Source organism: Aotus nancymaae, unplaced genomic scaffold (genome assembly GCF_030222135.1).
Source record: "Aotus nancymaae isolate 86718 unplaced genomic scaffold, 86718_ANA_hifiasm-v0.15.2.pri h1tg000003l, whole genome shotgun sequence".
In the NCBI taxonomy this organism is placed as follows: Eukaryota; Metazoa; Chordata; class Mammalia; order Primates; family Aotidae; genus Aotus; species Aotus nancymaae.
In genome coordinates, this window is record NW_026988414.1 from 76,724,651 (window position 1) to 76,743,069 (window position 18,419).

Genomic DNA, 18,419 nt, shown 5'->3' on the forward strand with positions numbered 1-18,419 from the left:
TTCACATATCGTGAACCTTTATCAGTTCAGAACCCCAAAGCTACCTTCTGCTCTTCTGCTGCCAACCTATTGAATAAGTCCTGATATATACTATCTAGGTGGTTTAACAGTTCCATGTTCAAGATGCATCTTTTCTATCGATTATAGCAAGATATTTACAAATTGGCTAACTCACTAGCTCTGCTTTTTATCATACATTGTCACCTCAGGACATCTGTAAAGTATAGATGTTGCAAAATAGAGAATGAACTTTGTCCATAATAAACAGATGCTTTACCAAAAATGCACTTAGAGACCTGTGGTTAAAATCTAAAACCTGTCCTCTGGGTATGGAGGCATTAGCAGAGAGCCTCACCCTTCACGCTTTCCCTCTTCTGTCATTTCAGTGACTAAGCACAGTACTACATCTAGCTCTAAGAGTTAGGTTAACAATACCACTCCCAGAAGACAGGCCTTCCCGAAAACAAACGGATTTTTTACTGCCTCTACTTTTAACATACTTCGAGCATTAGGACTTGTTTATCCTTTAAACAGAAGAGTTTTAACTAAATTACACATGTAGAACAATGCTTAGACAATCTGAACTAATGTAACTCACAGGCACGGAAGTCCTCTCTGCCTGCTTCTCCTCCTCACCGCCCCCACCTCCACCCCACCCAGTGAACACTTAGCATATTCTCCAAGACTTCAACTTTAACAATTCCATTCCCAAACTGCAAACGCTCTCGTGAAATAACAACAACAAAAAAAATTACTTAGTAGTGTTACTTTAGCTCTCTCATTAGCTACTTTGATTTTATACTTGTATACTCTTAAAAACCACAGTAACAAAAAGTACTTATTTGCTTGCTGCTTATTACACAAATCACAATCTCACAATAGCGGCACTAATGACTAAATACACTTTTCTTTCTTTGTGATTCTTTTTGTTCTTAGTACCAATCGTACTCCCGATAAGGAGGTACAGTTGAAATACTGTGTGAGATACATGCTTAGCTTTTCAGTTTATCCTGTCGTTGTTGCTTTTTATTAAAATATACATGCTAATATAGTTTAAAAATTATGTATCATAATATACATTTGGTGGTCTTATGTTTGATTATTTTAAAATGATATATTATTGATATATTTTTAAACTCCCTTTCTTACAGGGAAGTTAGTGTATTATAAATACTATTCTGCCCTGCTTTTTCTCTTACATTCTGGAGCTCACTCTTTATCAGCATGTAACTCTTCATTCCTTTAAACAGTTGCATGGTTAGCCATTGTGTGGATTACAGTGATTTATTCAACTAACCCCATATTAATTCAGCCTTCTCTTTAAATCCTAAGTAAACACTTTTGGGTGGCACAACCTGGTGTGAGAATTAAATATGACTGAAGATTTAAAAATATTGAACTCACTTTCTCAATTGTGTCCTTAAAGTAATTAATGAATCAGTTTTTGTGACATGAATTTTACTTACCCAAGCATTCTAATTTACTTTTAAACTTCAATCGTTTTTTATGGAAATATTTTAAATTTATTACAGACTTTTATACAGTTTAATCATTTTCTTTCTGCTGTACTAGAGGATGTCTACATTGAATTGAATTCTGATATTCTGTGCCCTTTAGTTTTTCTGTGAATTCCTCAAATGTCAAGTATTTCTTGTGGTTACAGTATGATATTCCTAAATTAATGCAGCTCTTGTGTGAAGGTTTCTCTCTCTGCTTTTTTCAGGGCTTTGAGCTTATGTATAGGGAAGTCAATTACAAAACACCTGATGTTAACAGGAGTGGTGTCATCCTCTAGTTTATTAGACTAAAAATGAATAGTTGAAGTTGAGAAAGCAGTGCATCTTTGTCTTTATCTGACTTTTTACAGTGGCATGTTTTTATAATATATAGGTGTGACTGCTTGCTTGTTAATAGTAATATTTTCTTGAATCAGATGCTCTGCCTTACTCAATACGGGTTCTGTTGGAAGCTGCTGTACGAAATTGTGATGGCTTTTTCATGAAGAAGGAAGATGTTATGAACATTTTAGACTGGAAGACCAAACAAAGCAATGTTGAAGTGCCCTTTTTCCCTGCCCGTGTTCTTCTTCAAGATTTTACGTGAGTAATGGGTTTATTTTTTGTGAATGAATTCTCAGAGTGTGTTTCCTTTTTAAAATGCAGACTCCTTGGCTAGGGGTAGTTGTTCACACCTGTAATCTCAGCACTTTGGAAGGCCAAGGCAGGAAGATCACTTGAGCCCAGGGGTTTGCAATCAGTCTGGGCAACTAAGTGAGACCCTGTATGTACAAAAAAAAAATTTAAAAAATTAGCCAAATATGGTGGTGCATGCCTGTAGTCCCAGCTACTCTGGAGGCTGAGGTGGGAAGATCACTTGAGCGCAGTAAGTTGAGGTAGCAGTGAGCTGTGGTGACACCACTGCACTCCAGCCTGGGGTGACAGTGCAAGACCCTGTCTCTAAAAATAAAGAATAAGAATTCAGACTCCCTCTTGGAGGGCTCTGTTTTTTAATTTTAAGGTTAGTTTATAAACTTAAATTTTGCCCTTTCTAAACTGAAGCAATAATTAAAAATTAGATACCTGTTTTATATATCATTTATTCAAAAACTGCTTTTGCTTAACTACCTTCTTATGATCTCTACATAACCAACAAGTTTCTCAAACTTAACATATTGGAAACTTGATTCTATTTTGAGGTAGAGTCTCACTCTGTCACCTCAGCCAGAGTGCAGTGATGCCGTGATAGTTCACTGCAGCCTCAACCTCCCGGGCTCAAGCTGTTACTGTATGCAGCTATTATAGTACTTATGATACTATTCTGTAATCATTCCTTTTATCTTCTCTAAAAATTTTCTGAGAACCAGAACTATGTCTTACTTGGCCTTGTACCATTGGTGTCTAGCACATTGAAGGCATTTGATAAGTGCTTTTTATATAGTTGGCTGGATAGATGGGTGGATGAATGTAAAATGGCAAAAGCTACTATGGATAGTTTGGGGGGAACATGAAGGCACTAGGGGAAAGGGGCTGAGAGCTGGGGAAAGAGGAGGGTGCATCAAAAAAATACAAGGCAGAAGAGAGTTCCACAGACACTTTCCTTGAAGTTCACTTATGCCTTCAAAAATTATTTCTTATTATTTTTGGCACATTTGCCCGAGTAATTCAGTTCTCAGATAATATTTAATGTTAATTCTCATTAAACCAGAATATTCCTAACTTTAGATAATAAGTACATTATGAAAAATGAATGTAAACTAGACAGGGATACTTTTTAAATATGAAAATGAAAAAGTACATATTTTTTAAGTATGTATAAAAAACAATTCGAAATATAATTTGACCATTCCTTATTTTTTAGTGGAATACCGGCAATGGTGGATTTTGCTGCTATGAGGGAGGCAGTGAAAACTCTTGGAGGTGATCCTAAGAAAGTCCATCCTGCTTGTCCAACAGATCTGACAGTTGACCATTCTTTACAAATTGACTTCAGTAAATGGTACTTCAATACAGATTATAGACAGCCATGCAAGTTGATTGTCTGGAAATGTGTCATGTAGAGGAAAAGGATTAGAGATGATTTATGCCAGAGAAAAGTATGCAAAATTTAGTATTGGCTAGTATGTAAAAGGGACAACTGGTAAAAAGTTTATGGAATGATGGCTTGTTTTGTATTTAGTCTGAGTTTAAAGTTATTTTCGTATTTGTGTATTTCTGCTGCCATTTTTGATAGAAATGTATAAGCTTAGAACCTGCCTTTTGGAGTGAACCTCTGAATTCACGCTTTGTTTCCTCTTTGTTTTTTAACCTACTTGTCTTTCAGAAAGAATCCAAAGATGTGAGCCATGAATGTTTTTAATTATTTGGTGATTAAAAACATTGAGCTCACTAAAGCTCTATTTTCCTTCCACTGAAATAAGTTTCCTGTATTTATAAGGCCCCTTTGACCGAGACCAAACTAGAGAAGACATATTTCTGTTGCCATAAATTAACTTTTTAAAAACATTCCCTACAGTAGCAGAATAAGACTGCAGTTTTTTATGGCCCATGAGAAAGATTTTGCCCTCTAGATAAACTGTAGCTCTAAACTTCTTTTAAGTTGTTAGGGGAAAAATGGTCTATTTCAGTACTTGCTAAAAGTTATTTAAATTGGTAGAGTATGTGAAAGTGATTTTACTGGACGCTTAGAGTTATGTTTTCATTTCTTACCTGTTTCTCTTTTTTTCGTAATCTGAGTCAAATGATATATTAGCATTCAAACATCATTTACTTCCATGTAGCATTCCTAGTGTGCATTTTAAAAAATTTCTGTCACTTTTAAATGGCTTTATTTTGTTTTCTCTTTGGAATGACAGTGCAATACAGAATGCGCCAAACCCTGGAGGTGGTGACCTGCAGAAAGCAGGAAAGCTCTCTCCACTTAAAGTGCAGCCTAGGAAGCTTCCCTGCAGAGGCCAGACTACCTGCCGAGGATCTTGTGATTCTGGAGAACTAGGCCGAAACTCAGGAACATTTTCTTCACAGATTGAGAATACACCCATCCTGTGTCCTTTTCATTTGCAACCAGTGCCTGAGTATGAGAGTGTTTTTCTTAATGTTTATTAATATCAGGTTATTTTGCAGTTAAAAAAATCACAAACATTCTCCTTCCCACTCAATTACTATGTTACCTTCACACTATGTACTGGAATTGAATTTATTTTTATATGTATTTCCTGTTATTCTAAAAGAAGTAAATTTAGTGAACATGATGATCTCCAAGTACCATTCTCTCTTTCCATTACTACCAAAGCAAACCTTTCTTTATATTTATCTGTAAATATAATTCATCTTTTTGACGATTTTAAGCAGAAAAATGGGGTCTCATTTTAAACTAAAATTTTCATTTTAGTACATTTGTACCATTCATTAATACTAATGACTAATACTCATTAGTCATTCATACTTCTTATGTTAATTCCCTGTTTATAGTTTTAGCATTTTTTTTTCCCTACTAGGGGTTTCTTATCTTTTCTTATTGCATTAAGAGTGCTATGTTGGCCAGGCATAGTGGCTCACACCTGTAATCCTAGCACTTTGGGAGGCCAGAGCAGGTGGATCACTTGAGCTTAGGAGTTTGAGACCAGCCTGGGCAACATGATGAAACCTTATCTCTACAAAAACTTACCTGGGTGTGATGTCACGCACCTGTGGTCCCAGCTGCTCAGGAGGCTGAGGCAGGAGAATCTCTTGAACCCAGGAGGTGGAGGGTTGCAGTGAGCTGAGATAACGCCACTGCACTCCAGCCTGGGCATGACAGAGTGAGACTCTTAAGAAAAGAGTTCTGTTCCTAGGATTTGGCTAGATTTCCTAATAGGTAAATTTTTTAAAATAAGAAAAAGAGTTCTATGGCAAGGTGCAGTGACACATTCCTGTAATTCCAGAACTTTGGGAGGCTGAAGCAGGCGGATCACCTGAGGTCAGGAGTTCCAGACCAGCCTGGCAAACATGGCAAACCCTATCTCTACTAAAAACACAAAATTAGCCAGGCATGCTGGCAGGGACCTGTAATCTCAGTTACTCTGGAGGGTGAGGCATGAGAATCGCTTGTACCAGAGGGCAGAGATCACAATGAGCTGAGGTCACACACACTGCACTCCAGCCTGGGTGACAGAGCAAGACTCTGTTTCAGAAAAAAGAAAGAAAAGAAAAGAGTTCTATGGCTTCTTGAAACATATACTATAAAGTTTCCAAAGTCTTATTTTTATTTATTTATTTATATATGTATAGAGAGAGAGAGAGAGAGAGACAGACAGACACACACACAGGGTCTTACTATGTTGCCCATGCTGGTCTCAAACTCTTGGGCTCAAGCGAACTGCCTGCCTTGGCCTTCCAAAGTGGGGTTTGGTTTGGTTTGGTTTGGTTTCGTTTGATTTTGAGACAGTCTCACTCTAGTGCCTGGGCTGGAGGGCAATGGCGTGATCATGGCTCATCACAGTCTTGACCTCCTGAACTCAGGTGATCCTCCCGCCTCAGCTTCCCAAGTAGCTGGAACTTCAGGCATGCATCACCATGCCTGGCTAATTTTTTGTGTAAACAAGTGGTGTCACTGTGTTGCCCAGACTGGTCTTGAACTCCTGGCCTCAAGTGATACTTCCGCCTTGACTGTCCAAAGTGCTGGGATTATAGGCATGAGCCACTGTGCCCAGCCATATTTTTTTTTGTCACCCAGGCTGGGGGTGCAGTGACACCATCTATAGCCCACTGCAGCCTCCAACTCCTGCCCTTAAGTGATCCTCCTGCCTTAGCCTCCAGAGTAGCTGGGACTACAGGGACACACTACCATGTCCGACTAATTTTATCTTCCTTTTTTGGGGGTAGAGATGGGATCTCACTATGCTACTCAGGCTGATCTTAGACAGACCTCGTGCAGTCTTCCCACTTTGGCCTCCCAAAGTGCTGGGACTGCAAGCATGAGGCACTCCACCTGGTCCTTTTAAAAATTATTTAGTAAAAAATTACTTACACTTTAGTTTTTAAAAAGTTTAACACATTTAAGATTTAGAGTAGCTAAGAGTAATGGCTATTCATTTATCCTAAGTACCAAGTAATATGTTAATTCCTTTGTCCCTGACTGGATCTTCCAAGATCTGCCTACTTTTAAAATTTTGGGCTTATTATTTTTAGAAAGTCACAGATTATAGTGACCTTGTGTGCTCTTTCTAAGGATTCAGTATAATCTGTGAGTCTTTTGCCATCAAATTTTGGCAGTTTATGTAATTGTTCCTGTTGCGTAGTTGTCCTAGCTGTTAGGGAGCATGTTGACTTTTGAATTAACACCTCTTAGGCACAAATTAATTTTCTGAAAAGGAAGATTTATTGATTCAAAGTCATTGATTTCTTTAGCTTTTGTTTATAACTGGCAGATTGTAAGTGCTTAGTGGTATGTTTTTATTTCTAAAAATCTAATCTGGTGTAACATTTCCCCATAATTTTGACTCTTAAAGTATTAAGATCAGTTATATAGTAGTCCCTGGCTATGTGATGATAGTGACTCATTGGTGTCCTTTAATGTGTCAGTGAAGTATTAATTATAGATTGAAGTCAGGTTATGAGCCAATAAATGTTTGTATGGCACTTTGTTGCCATAAGTGCTGTTGAAAGGTAAAATAATTAGAGTGGTTCAGAAAGCTGTGTTCCCCCAGGCCCTGAGAAAAATTTCACTAAGATGTGCTTGGCTTCAAAAGATCACTCAACCATGAATTATTAAAGCAATCTTTGTTTAAAAAAAAAGAGTAAAGTGATCTTTGTTTAAAAAAAAAAAAAAAGTTGGCCAGGCCTGGTGACTTAAGCCTGTAATCCCAGCACTTTGAGAGGCTTAGGTGAGTAGATCACCTGAGGTCAGGAGTTTGAGACCAGACTAACATGGAGAAACCCCGTCTCTATTAAAAATACAAAATTAGCTGGCTGTGGTGGCACATGCCTGTAATCCCAGCTACTGGGGAGGCTGAGGCAGGAGAATCACTTGAACCGGGGAGGCGGAGGTTGTGGTAAGCTGAGATTGCACCATTGCACTCCATCCTGGGCAACAAGAGCGAAACTCCATCTAAAAATAGTTTTCTAAAAATGTTACTGCTTAGAGGTTAATTATTTTTGTCTCTTAGTTTAAATAATTCGTGTTGTCAATGCTGCCTAGCAGTAATTAATCAGCGCCCATCTCCCTAGTTTAACTGGCACAAGAGCCAAGTGGGGAGGAAAGTACGTGCTTGTCGCTGAAGAAGCTACTACCTTCCTCTTTTCTTGCAGTGGATGACCCAACGAAGTGTATTTTTATTATCATTTAAGAATACTTTTAGACATTGCTGTAATGTGGCTTTCTTACACTCAGTAAAATAAAACTCATTTTTGTAGCTTTGTAGTGTGTTATTTAAAGCATAACTTCTTTGTTGAAAAAATAATTCTGAAAAATCTAGTGAATAGTTCTTCCAAGGATTTTAAGAATATATTTGTATATATATATATACCTAAGAATGATGGCTTAGAAACAAGGCAAGTCTTTTTTGTAATACATACATTTAATGCCAGCTCTTCTTCCTTTTAGACCTGAAACAGTGTTAAAAAATCAAGAAGTAGAATTCGGCAGAAATCGAGAGAGGCTTCAGTTTTTTAAGGTATGAATGATTCAAGGAAATTTTGTATTGTAATATATAAAATAGTGATAGGTACAATTTTTGTATCTTTAGTAGTTGTTTGTTTCTTTTCTTTTTTTCTTTTTTTTTTTTTTTTTGAGACAGAATCTTGCTGTTACCCAGGCTGGAGTCCAGTGGTATGATGTCAGCTCACTGCAACCTCGGCCTCCTGAGTTCAAGCAATTCTCTTGTTTTGGCCTCCCGAGTAACTTGGATTACAGGCACACACCACCATGACTGGCTAATTTTTGTATTTTTAGTAGAGATGGGTTTTCACCTTTTGACCAGGCTGGTCTCAAACTCCTGGCCTCAGGTGATCCACCCACCTCAGCCTCCCAAAGTACTGGGATTATAGGCATGAGCCACAGTACCTGGGCTGTTTATTTATTTGAGGAAGAGTCATGCTATTGCCCAGGCTGGAGTGCAGTGGTGTGATGATCTTGGCTCACTGCAACCTCCGTTTCCTGGGTTCAAGCGATTCTCATGATGCCTCAGCCTCCTCAGTAGCTGGGATTTCAGGCATGCACCACTGCCCGGCTACTTTTTGTATTTTTAGTAGAGATCGGGTTTTGCCATGTTGACCAGGCTGGTCTTGAGCTCTTGGCCTCAAGCAGTCTGCCCGCCTCAACCTCCCAAAGTGCTGTGATCACAGGCATGAGCCTTCTGCCTGGCCACTTTAGTCATTTCTAAAGGCCAAAGCCTTTAGAAATGCTTTTGTTCTTCAGATGAAATCTTACTGGAAACCTCATTGTATAAAGAAAGATGAAAACAGTGGCTCTAATTTAGGAGAGACAGCTTGGAGGGAGGGTCTTGTACATTGAGCCTTTCTTTCTTTCTTCCCATTCCTGAGAATCTTTGGAATACAGCTGAATACTGCCATTTCTGGACTTCTTGAACATTTTTATTTGACCTAAATTAATTTTGTCTTAATAAAAAATATATTTAGGTTCAGTATCTGTATATTTGTTTTTAAATCCATGATACAAACTTTGTATATATCATATTGAACATTAATCAAAATATTTTTAGTGTTAATATTATAGCTTGATTGTGAGCACAAATTCATGTACTAACATTTGTATTTCTTAAACAAAATATAGTGGAGTTCAAGAGTTTTTAAGAATGTGGCAGTAATCCCTCCTGGAACTGGAATGGCTCATCAAGTAAACTTAGAATATTTGTCAAGAGTGGTTTTTGAAGAAAAGGACCTCCTCTTCCCAGATAGTGTAGTCGGCACAGATTCACATATAACGATGGTGAATGGTTTAGGGATTCTGGGGTGGGGTAAGTAAATGACTAAATATATTTCATTTCTTTTGGGGTAAGGATGTCACGAACATTTTAAAAAAACATATATTATTGGGTTTCTATAGCCTCTTTGAGGCTTTGTTTTTCATCTGTAGTAGCAATAGCAACAACAAAATCTTAATCGAGAGTTTGTGTTACTGTTATAAAAGAGAATTTATGAAATGAAATTTACACAATGCCTAGCACAGCACTACCATTTGTGAAGTAATTGAATGAGGATGATGATATGTCTACAAAGGTTACTTCTTTGTTTAAGGTACTTCTGTGGCTTCTCCTGGTCTTCTTTATAAGTCTAAATTTCTTGCCATTTTATACAAGGCTTTTCACGACGTCTGGTGTTCTTTAGCCATTCATCCATACTCATCTTAGAGACTAGTCATTTTACTTGTGTGGGCTGTCTCTTTTCATTTTTTTGGAGACAATCTTGCTCTGTTGCCTAGGGTGGGGTGCAGTAGCTCAGTCTTGGCTCAGTGCAACCTCTGCCTCCTGGATTCAAGTGATTCCTGTGCCTCAGCCTCCCAAGTAGCTGGGACTACAGGTATGTGCCACCACACCCAGCTAATTTTTGTATTCTTAGTAGAGATGGGGTCTCACCATGTTGGCCTGGCTGGTCTGGAACTCCTGGCCACAAGTGATTCACCTGCCTTGGCCTCCCAAAGTGCTGGTAATCCCACGCACAGCTAGCTGTGCTCTTTTATACCTTGACTTTGCATAGGCTATTTCCTCCGGCAGAATGCATTCTGCCGACCATTCCTTTTTGTTGAAATGTGGCTACTTTTAACTCATCCAAAAGTGACTTCAGTTATCTTCTGATAAAAAGCCTTAACTCCCCTTGCTGCAGTGTACCTCACTTTGTACTTACTCTTTCACAGAGTGTTATAATTGTTGATTTTTTTGTCTTTTTCATTAGACTGAACTTATTGAGGTTGGCAGGGACTAGATTCTGTTTATATCTGTGTCTTGACTATAGTACAGGGCCTAGCATAATGAATACTCAAACTAGTATTTTAACTTGAATATACTTAAAACTAATATTGGCCAAGTGAGGTGGCTCACACCATAATCCCAGCATTTTGGGAGGCTGACACGGGCGGATCACAAGGTCAGGAGTTCGAGACCATCCTGGCCAACATGATGAAACCCCGTCTCTATTAAAAAAATACAAAAAATTAGCCGGGCGTGGTGGCGTGCACCTGTAGTCCCAGGTACTCAGAAGGCTGAGGCAGAAGAATCACTTGAACTCAGGAGGCGGAGGTTGCAGTGAGCCAAGATCCTGCCACTGAACTCCAGCCTGGCAACAGATAGAGCAAGACTCGTCTCAAAAAAACAAAACAAAAAAACAATATTTTACCATGAATATAAAGTTAAAATAATAGTTTTTCATCCATGTGTGTGGAGTCATTCTTTTGGGAAGGTTTTGGGTTCAGTGTCCACATTAATAACAACAGAGCAACTCTGTAAGGTACTGTGTAAGATAAGCTCATGAAACACCTAGACATTCAGATGTTACGGAGATAAATTATTTTTAAATATACTGTGCTAATATACCTGTCTTTATTATGTTAGGGGTTGGAGGCATTGAAACAGAAGCAGTTATGCTTGGTCTGCCAGTTTCTCTTACTTTACCAGAGGTTGTTGGATGTGAGTTAACTGGGTCATCAAACCCTTTTGTTACATCCATAGATGTTGTTCTTGGCGTTACAAAGGTAAGTTAAAGTAGTGGTAGCTCTACAACCTCGTGAACATTATTTTTATATAAATGGAAGAGCCCTGTGAGAGCAGGGATTTGTGTTCATTACTTCATCCTCAGGTCTCTGACATTAGCCACGTCATCCTGGTTATCATAGTAATAACAAACATAGCATTTACTTTGTACTAATAAATCAAATAAATCTGTTGTGTTAACTTGTGTTAGCTCATTTAGTCCTCATAACAAGCCTGTGAGATGGGTACTATCACTATCCTCATTTTAACTCTGAGAAAACTAAGGTACAGTAAGGTTAGTGACTTAACAAAGGGTCAGAGGGCTGAGCAGTACAAAGATTCTAACCTGGGCAGTCAGATTATGGAGTCCGTTCTCTTAACCATTATACCTTGTTAGTGCCTTGTTGCCTTAATAAATACTTGTTGACTACGTGATTTTTTTTCTTTTTTCTATATGAATTTTAAAAAATCTTTAACAAAAGTTGATTATATCTTCTTTAATTGAATTATTTGCCCATTAGAAACTGTTGCTCTACTAAGTAATGCTTTCAAAAACGAGGACTGTAGAAATGTGATATATCAGATTTTTCTGTTGCTGTTTTAACCTTTCTCTGGATTATGTAAAAACCTTTTCTCATAATTTTTAAAATTCTGGCTGCAGGCCTTTAATACATACACTGAGCTTCTTAAGCATATTAATACATAGGCTCACGGGTTTCCTAGTGAACAATAATTTGTAACTCTTCTTCCTAAATGTCTGGCTTTTACTAACTTTACTTTAGTGATTAAGTCCTATTTTGTTAAATGAATGTACCTGGAAAATGTTCCACGTATAATCCCAATTCAGATCTCAATCTCAGCATTTTTGGTTAGATTATTAATATGAAGGCTTTCAGGATACTCCACAGGGGAAGGAAATAATGCCTCCCTTTCAGCATTTAGTATTGATCCTTCTTCCCTAATTAGAAAAGAATTTGGCATCTTGTATGGAAACGATAATGCCTCCCTCTCAGGAGTTGGTATTGATCCTTCTTCCCTAATTAGAAAAGAATTTGGCATCTTAGAGAAATTATCGGTTCAATATATGGAACCAAAAGATCAAGAAGTAAATTGGGAATTGCAGGATTATTCCTAAAGGAAAAGAAATATCCCATTATGTTTTTAGAGTAATCAATTCTTTACTTTAGACATCCTGAAAATTTAAGCTGCTTTTTGGCTTTCGCTGGCTGTTTTTTCCTAACACTATTACTATGTGTTTTTGACAGTTTATTGTTAAAAAAAGTTAGTCTATTATGTATGTTTACATTTATTGAATATATTATTACTTTTCTTGAGATCCTTTTCTATTTGTGATCCTTATAAGAGTAATCATGTAATTTTTTTTTTTAATGAAAGCAGCATTTGGTTTGTAATAGCTAATCTGCATTTCTCTCATCCTAAAAAATATAGCCATAAATGTAAGGAAACATCTTTACATTTTAAAGTTTGAGTTTCTGTATCTATAAAAAAAGAGTTTGGGCTTAATATTATTCATAGATTGAGGATAGTTTCACTCTTAGTCACCTCCTTACTCACTCTCCCTATACCAATCTGAGACCATTTTACGATTTAGAAAAGACAGTAGCTGGTTGGGTTACTTGATAGTATAATAACCAAGAAAAATAATTTTAGAAGGAATTAAGTTTGAAACTACATGTTAACAAATTCTGCCAAAATGAAATTTGCGTGTAATTAAAGATGCTGTAAACATTTTGGCCAGTAGTTATAATTTGAAAAATTTTTATAGCCAGTATATAATTTTTTATTTGAATATACAGCTTCATCTGTCTACTAGTGTTTCAATAAGTCTACAGTGCAATCAGTGGTTAGCAAACACCACTGTTTTATGCACTGCTAAGAAAGAATAAGAGGTTGTGCACAGTGGCTCACACCTGTAATCCCAGCAGTTTGGGAGGCCAAGGCAGGAACATCACTTGAGGCCAGAAGTTCAAGACCAGCCTGGTCAACATTGTAAGACCCTGTCTCTACAAAAAAAAAATTTAAACATTAGCTGGGTGTGGTGGCATATGCCTGTAGTTTCAGCTACAAGGAGGCTGAGGTTGGAGGATTGCTAGAGCCGAGGTGTTAGAAGCTGTGGTGAGCTGTGATCACATCACTGCACTCCAGCCTGGGCAACAGAGTGAGACCCTGTTTCTAAAAGAAAGAAAAGGGGCTGCCAGCTAAACAGACACACTATTGAGTTGATTTACCCTGATTTCAAAGACATGAAAATGTTAATCATAGCCACCTTGCGTTTTCAGGCCTTTTCTACCCTGATTAACAGTGCCATTGAACCATTCTTCTGTTGACTCCTTATCTTAAATACCCACAAACCCAGAATGAGTTGATGTTTCATAAGAACAATGAAGGATCCCATTCCTTCACCATTGCTAGTACTGGTTAGAAATTGTATTTTATAGTTTTCAGATAATCTTTGCTAATTTTGTGTATATTTCTGTGTATCCCTTATATAGCACCTCAGGCAAGTAGGAGTGGCTGGGAAGTTTGTGGAGTTTTTTGGAAGTGGAGTTTCACAATTATCTATAGCTGATCGAACTACGATAGCAAACATGTGTCCGGAATATGGTGCTATCCTCAGCTTTTTCCCTGTGGACAATGTGACATTAAAACATTTAGAACATACAGGTAAGAAGATAAAAGATCATTAGAATAAATGTGTTACATTTCCAATGTGTTTGATAATATTTGATAAATTACTACCTTATACATGTTATTTAGTATTCACAAAATTATTACATTTTGTTGAAACAATGACTGTCAAGTAAACATCAGATGTCTTTAAAGAGTATTGTGTCCTCAAACCCTAGTTCTCTGTGACCCATTGAAAGCAATTTAAAGGAATTATTCAAACCATTGATCCTAACTTGACTGTTTCCCGTAATGATGAATAACTCCACCTCCACTTAGGTGTCAGAGGTTGCAGTTTAATGGCAGTCAGCCTTAAGCCTATTCACAGCAGTTCCCTTCTACAACCAAGAGCAGAGGAGCTGTCAGACAGAGGGGTTTGGGAGTCAGTCTTCTATCTAAAGAAGCGGAAGCACAAAATGTTGCAAAAAACAGCATAGGACCACAGGTTCTAAATCTTTTTGTAACCTGATTAACTAGGTATTTTGACTACTCATCTGTTGACTGTTTAGATTGAAAGAGAAGGTACCTACAAAACAGGATATGTTGATATTTCATAACGCTGCTATTTAAAAAGTAAGATCTCCTTTTTAATCTCTAGTGGAGTGATCATTGTTGAGTTGCTCATTTCTGAGTTTAAATATATATTTGGAGGATATATTCTAGTATTCTTCGGTGTGGGGGCAGATTATTATATTAGTGAATCTAACAGCAGAATTGATGAATGAGCCCCCAAAAATGTAAAACTTCTGCATTTGAGTTGGTAGAACATTCAAAATAGAAATGGTTAGAAGTGCCTCATTTCTTGCATATTAATCTTTTGTTAAGGTTTTAGTGATCCTATGTAACAAATTATCCTAAAAGTTAGTGGCTTGCACGGGCAATAATTATTAGCTCATGGTTTCAGTGGGTCAGTAATTCAGACAGGACACAGTGGGGACAGCTCATCTCTGTTTCATGTCTTTGGCCTCAGCGGCAAGATTTGAAAGGCAGGGTCTGGAATCGTGAAGGCTTGTTCCTCTTATATGTCTGACAGCAAATTATGAGCTGTCAGCTGGGGACTTCGGTAAGGCTGTCAAGCAAAACACCCTCCTGTGGTTTCCCCGGGTAGTCTGGGCTTTCTCACATGGTACAGTCTCAAGGGTTAGGAGAAAGAGAAATGTAAATGAATATGTAAACAGTATTTGTTTCTTGCTCATCACTGGAATTCAGTACCCTTACCCCGAAAGATTTCAAAATTCCTTACGGAAGTCAGGCCCAGTGTCTCACACGTATGATCCTAGCACTTTGGGAGGTTGGAGCAGGAGGATTGCATGAGAATCTCGTGAGCCCAGGAGTTTGAGACATAGCAAGACCCTCATCTCTACAAGAAAATTAAAAACTAGCCAGGTGTGGCAGTACACACTTGCAGTCGAAGCTACTTGGGAGGCTAAGGCGGGAGAATGACTTGAACCCAGGAGTTCAAAGCTTCAGTGAGCTATGATGGCACCACTGTACTCCAGCCTTGGTGACAGCAGTGAGACCCTGTTTCTAAAAATAATAAATTGGCAGGGTGTGGTGGCTCATACCCAAAATCCCAGCCCTTTAGGAGGCCAAGGCAGGAGGCTCACTTGAGACTATCCTAGTCAAAAAAACAAGATCCTCATCTGTACAAAACATTTGTAAAAAAGATTAACCAGGCACAGTGGTGTGCACCTATAGTCCCAGCTGCTTGGGAAGCTGACATGGGAGGATTGCTTGAGCTCAGGAGATCAAGGCTGCAGTGAGTTGTGATTGCAGCACTGTGCTCCAGCCTGGGCAACAAAGTGAAACCCAGTCTGAAAAAAGTAATAAGTAAATAAATTTCTCACTGCATTTTGTTGTTGTTTTGTTCATCTTTGTTTTAGGTTTTAGCAAAGCCAAACTTGAGTCAATGGAAACATACCTTAAAGCTGTGAAATTGTTTCGAAATGACCAGACTTCTTCAGGAGAACCTGAATATTCCCAGGTATTTGCAGAATAACCCACCTAGTGAAGAGTGTAAATTGTGGGCCTGGTATGATATAATCCCAGCGCTTTGGAAGGCCAGGGTGGGTTGATTGAGGTCAAGAGTTTGAGGCCAGCCTAGTCCCCTTTTTGTTTTAATACTGTTATTATTATTTAATGTTATTATTTTTCAAGACACTTGGCAGGGCCTCATTTTACTGCCTAGGCTGGTCTCAAACTCCTGGCTTCAAGGGATCCTCTGGCCTTGGCCTCCGAAAGTGCTGGGATTACAGGCATGAGCCACTGGGCCTGGCTAAAAGGGTAGCTATTATTACTATTTAAGTAATGTTATTGTAGCCCATTGCTTTTATTTTATTCATTAGTTTTACAGAGTTTTATTGTGAATTTTGTAATATTTTATGAGGCCTAGTTGTAGTTTTGGGGATTTTTTTAATAGAGAGAGGGTTTTGCCATGTTCCCCAGGCTGGTAGTCTTTTTTTTTTTTTTTTTTTTTTTTTAATTTAAGTTCTGGCGTACATGTGCAGATCATGCAGGATTGTTACATAGGTATACACATGCCATGGTGGTTTGCTGCATCCATCCCCCCGTCATCTACATTAGGTATTTCTTCTATTGTTACCCCTTCCCAATCCCCCCACCCCCTGCTATCCCTCCCCTAGCTCCTCCATCCCCCAACAAGCCCCGGTGTGTGATGTTCCCCTTCCTGTGTCCATGTGTTCTCATTGTTAACACCCACTTACGAGTGAGAACATGCGGTTTTGGTTTTCTGTTCTTGTGTCAGTTTGCTGACAATGATGGTTTCCAGCTTCATCCATGTCCCTGCAAAGGACATGAACTCATCTCTATGGCTGCATAGTATTCCATGGTATATATGTGCCACATTTTCTTTATCCAGTCTATCATTGATAGGCATTTGGGTTGGTTCCAAGTCTTTGCTATTGTAAACAGTGCCACAGTAAACATACATATGCATGTGTCTTTATAATAGAATGATTTATAATCATTTGGGTATATACCCAGTAATGAGATTGCTGGGTCAAATGTTATTTCTAGTTCTAGATCCTTGAGGAATCACCACACTCTTCCACACTGGTTGAACTAATTTACACTCCCACCAACAGTGTAACCACCAACAGTGTAAAACTGTTTCTATTTCTCCACATCCTCTCCAGCATCTGTTGTCTTCAGATTTTAATGATCGCCATTCTAACTGGCGTGAGATGATATCTGAGTATGGTTTTGATTTGCATTTCTCTAATGACCAGTGATGAGCATTTTTTCATATGTTTGTTGGCCACATAAATGTCTTCTTTTGAAAAGTATCTGCTCATATCCTTTGACCACTTTTTGATGGGGTTGTTTGTTGTTTTGTAAATTTGTTTAAATTCTTTGTAGATTCTGGATATTAGCCCTTTGTCATATGGGTAGATTGCAAAAATGTTTTCCCATTCTGTTCGTTGCCAGTTCACTCTAATGATAGTTTCTTTAGCTGTGCAGAAGCTCTTAAGTTTAATTAGATACCGTTTGTCTATTTTGGCTTTTGTTGTTATGCCCAGTCTTCTGGCTTTAAGCAATCCCTCCTGCCTTGGCCTCCCAAATTGCTGGGATTACAGATGTGAACCACCCACCCCCAGCCTATGAAGTCCAATTATTTAGTGTTTAAAATGATCAGAGTGACTCTTAATTCTTTGCTCTAATTTATTTCTACTTTATGATAAGAGTAATATCTTCCTCCAGAATAATCAGTTTTGATGTTACCTGAATCTGGTTTACTTGTATATTTTGCAAAATTCCATTATTAATGATATATACCATTATGCAGTCTTAGATGTTAAAGATATTTTTACAATCTAAGTAAATATTTACCTAAAATTAGCCAGGAGTAGTGGCACGCTCCTGTGGTTCCAGATACTCAGGAGGCTGAGTAGGAACGATAACTTGAGCCCAGGAGGTCAAGGCTACAGTGAGTCGTGGTCGTGCCACTGCACTCTAGCCTGGGTGACAGTGTGAGACCCTGTCTTAAAAATATATATATATTATCTGTTGGAAATTTATATCAAAATAGATAGAATTCACTTCCAGGGAGGTCTTAATTTTAATAAAATTCATTTTCTAGGAAGGTGTCAGTGATCTCTAACAACATGGTTTCACAGGTTTGGTTAATTGTTAAGCTACTTTCTGTGGGGAAATGTATTGTCTTGCCCATCTTCACTTTTCCTCATAGCGTGTTCCTGTCTGGCATTATTTGTTTATTGGTATACTGTTTGTCTAGAATACATGTAAGCTCCATGAGGACGGGAACTTTGGTTTGGTGTATCCCCAGCTTCTAGAGAAATGCCTCGCACACAGTAGATATTCAGTAAACATGTCAGGTGAATAAATGAATACATATAACCATATTGAAGGGCCAGCATAGGACCCATAGAAATTGAATTTGTGTGCTACATTGGGCAAATCTTTTGACTTCTGGTCATTTTTTAATCACTTTGACCTTTATTTGTTAAATCTAGTGCTTTGTCCCCTTTTGTTTTCCTTGTTCACTTTTTTTTTTTTTTGAGATAGTGTCTTG

The 18,419-nt window shown here is 38.1% G+C and overlaps 1 protein-coding gene across 1 annotated transcript in view; it reads left to right on the forward strand.

Moving 5' to 3' along the window:
* Positions 1 to 18,419, forward strand: part of IREB2 (iron responsive element binding protein 2) — a 63,861-nt gene that overhangs the window by 24,192 nt on the left and 21,250 nt on the right. Inside the window, exons 3-10 of the mRNA XM_012457724.2 lie at positions 1,934 to 2,099; positions 3,358 to 3,495; positions 4,352 to 4,570; positions 8,080 to 8,149; positions 9,268 to 9,451; positions 11,042 to 11,181; positions 13,693 to 13,864; positions 15,751 to 15,851. Of these exons, the coding sequence (XP_012313147.2) occupies positions 1,934 to 2,099; positions 3,358 to 3,495; positions 4,352 to 4,570; positions 8,080 to 8,149; positions 9,268 to 9,451; positions 11,042 to 11,181; positions 13,693 to 13,864; positions 15,751 to 15,851 (1,190 nt within the window). The remainder of the gene's footprint in view (positions 1 to 1,933; positions 2,100 to 3,357; positions 3,496 to 4,351; positions 4,571 to 8,079; positions 8,150 to 9,267; positions 9,452 to 11,041; positions 11,182 to 13,692; positions 13,865 to 15,750; positions 15,852 to 18,419) is intronic.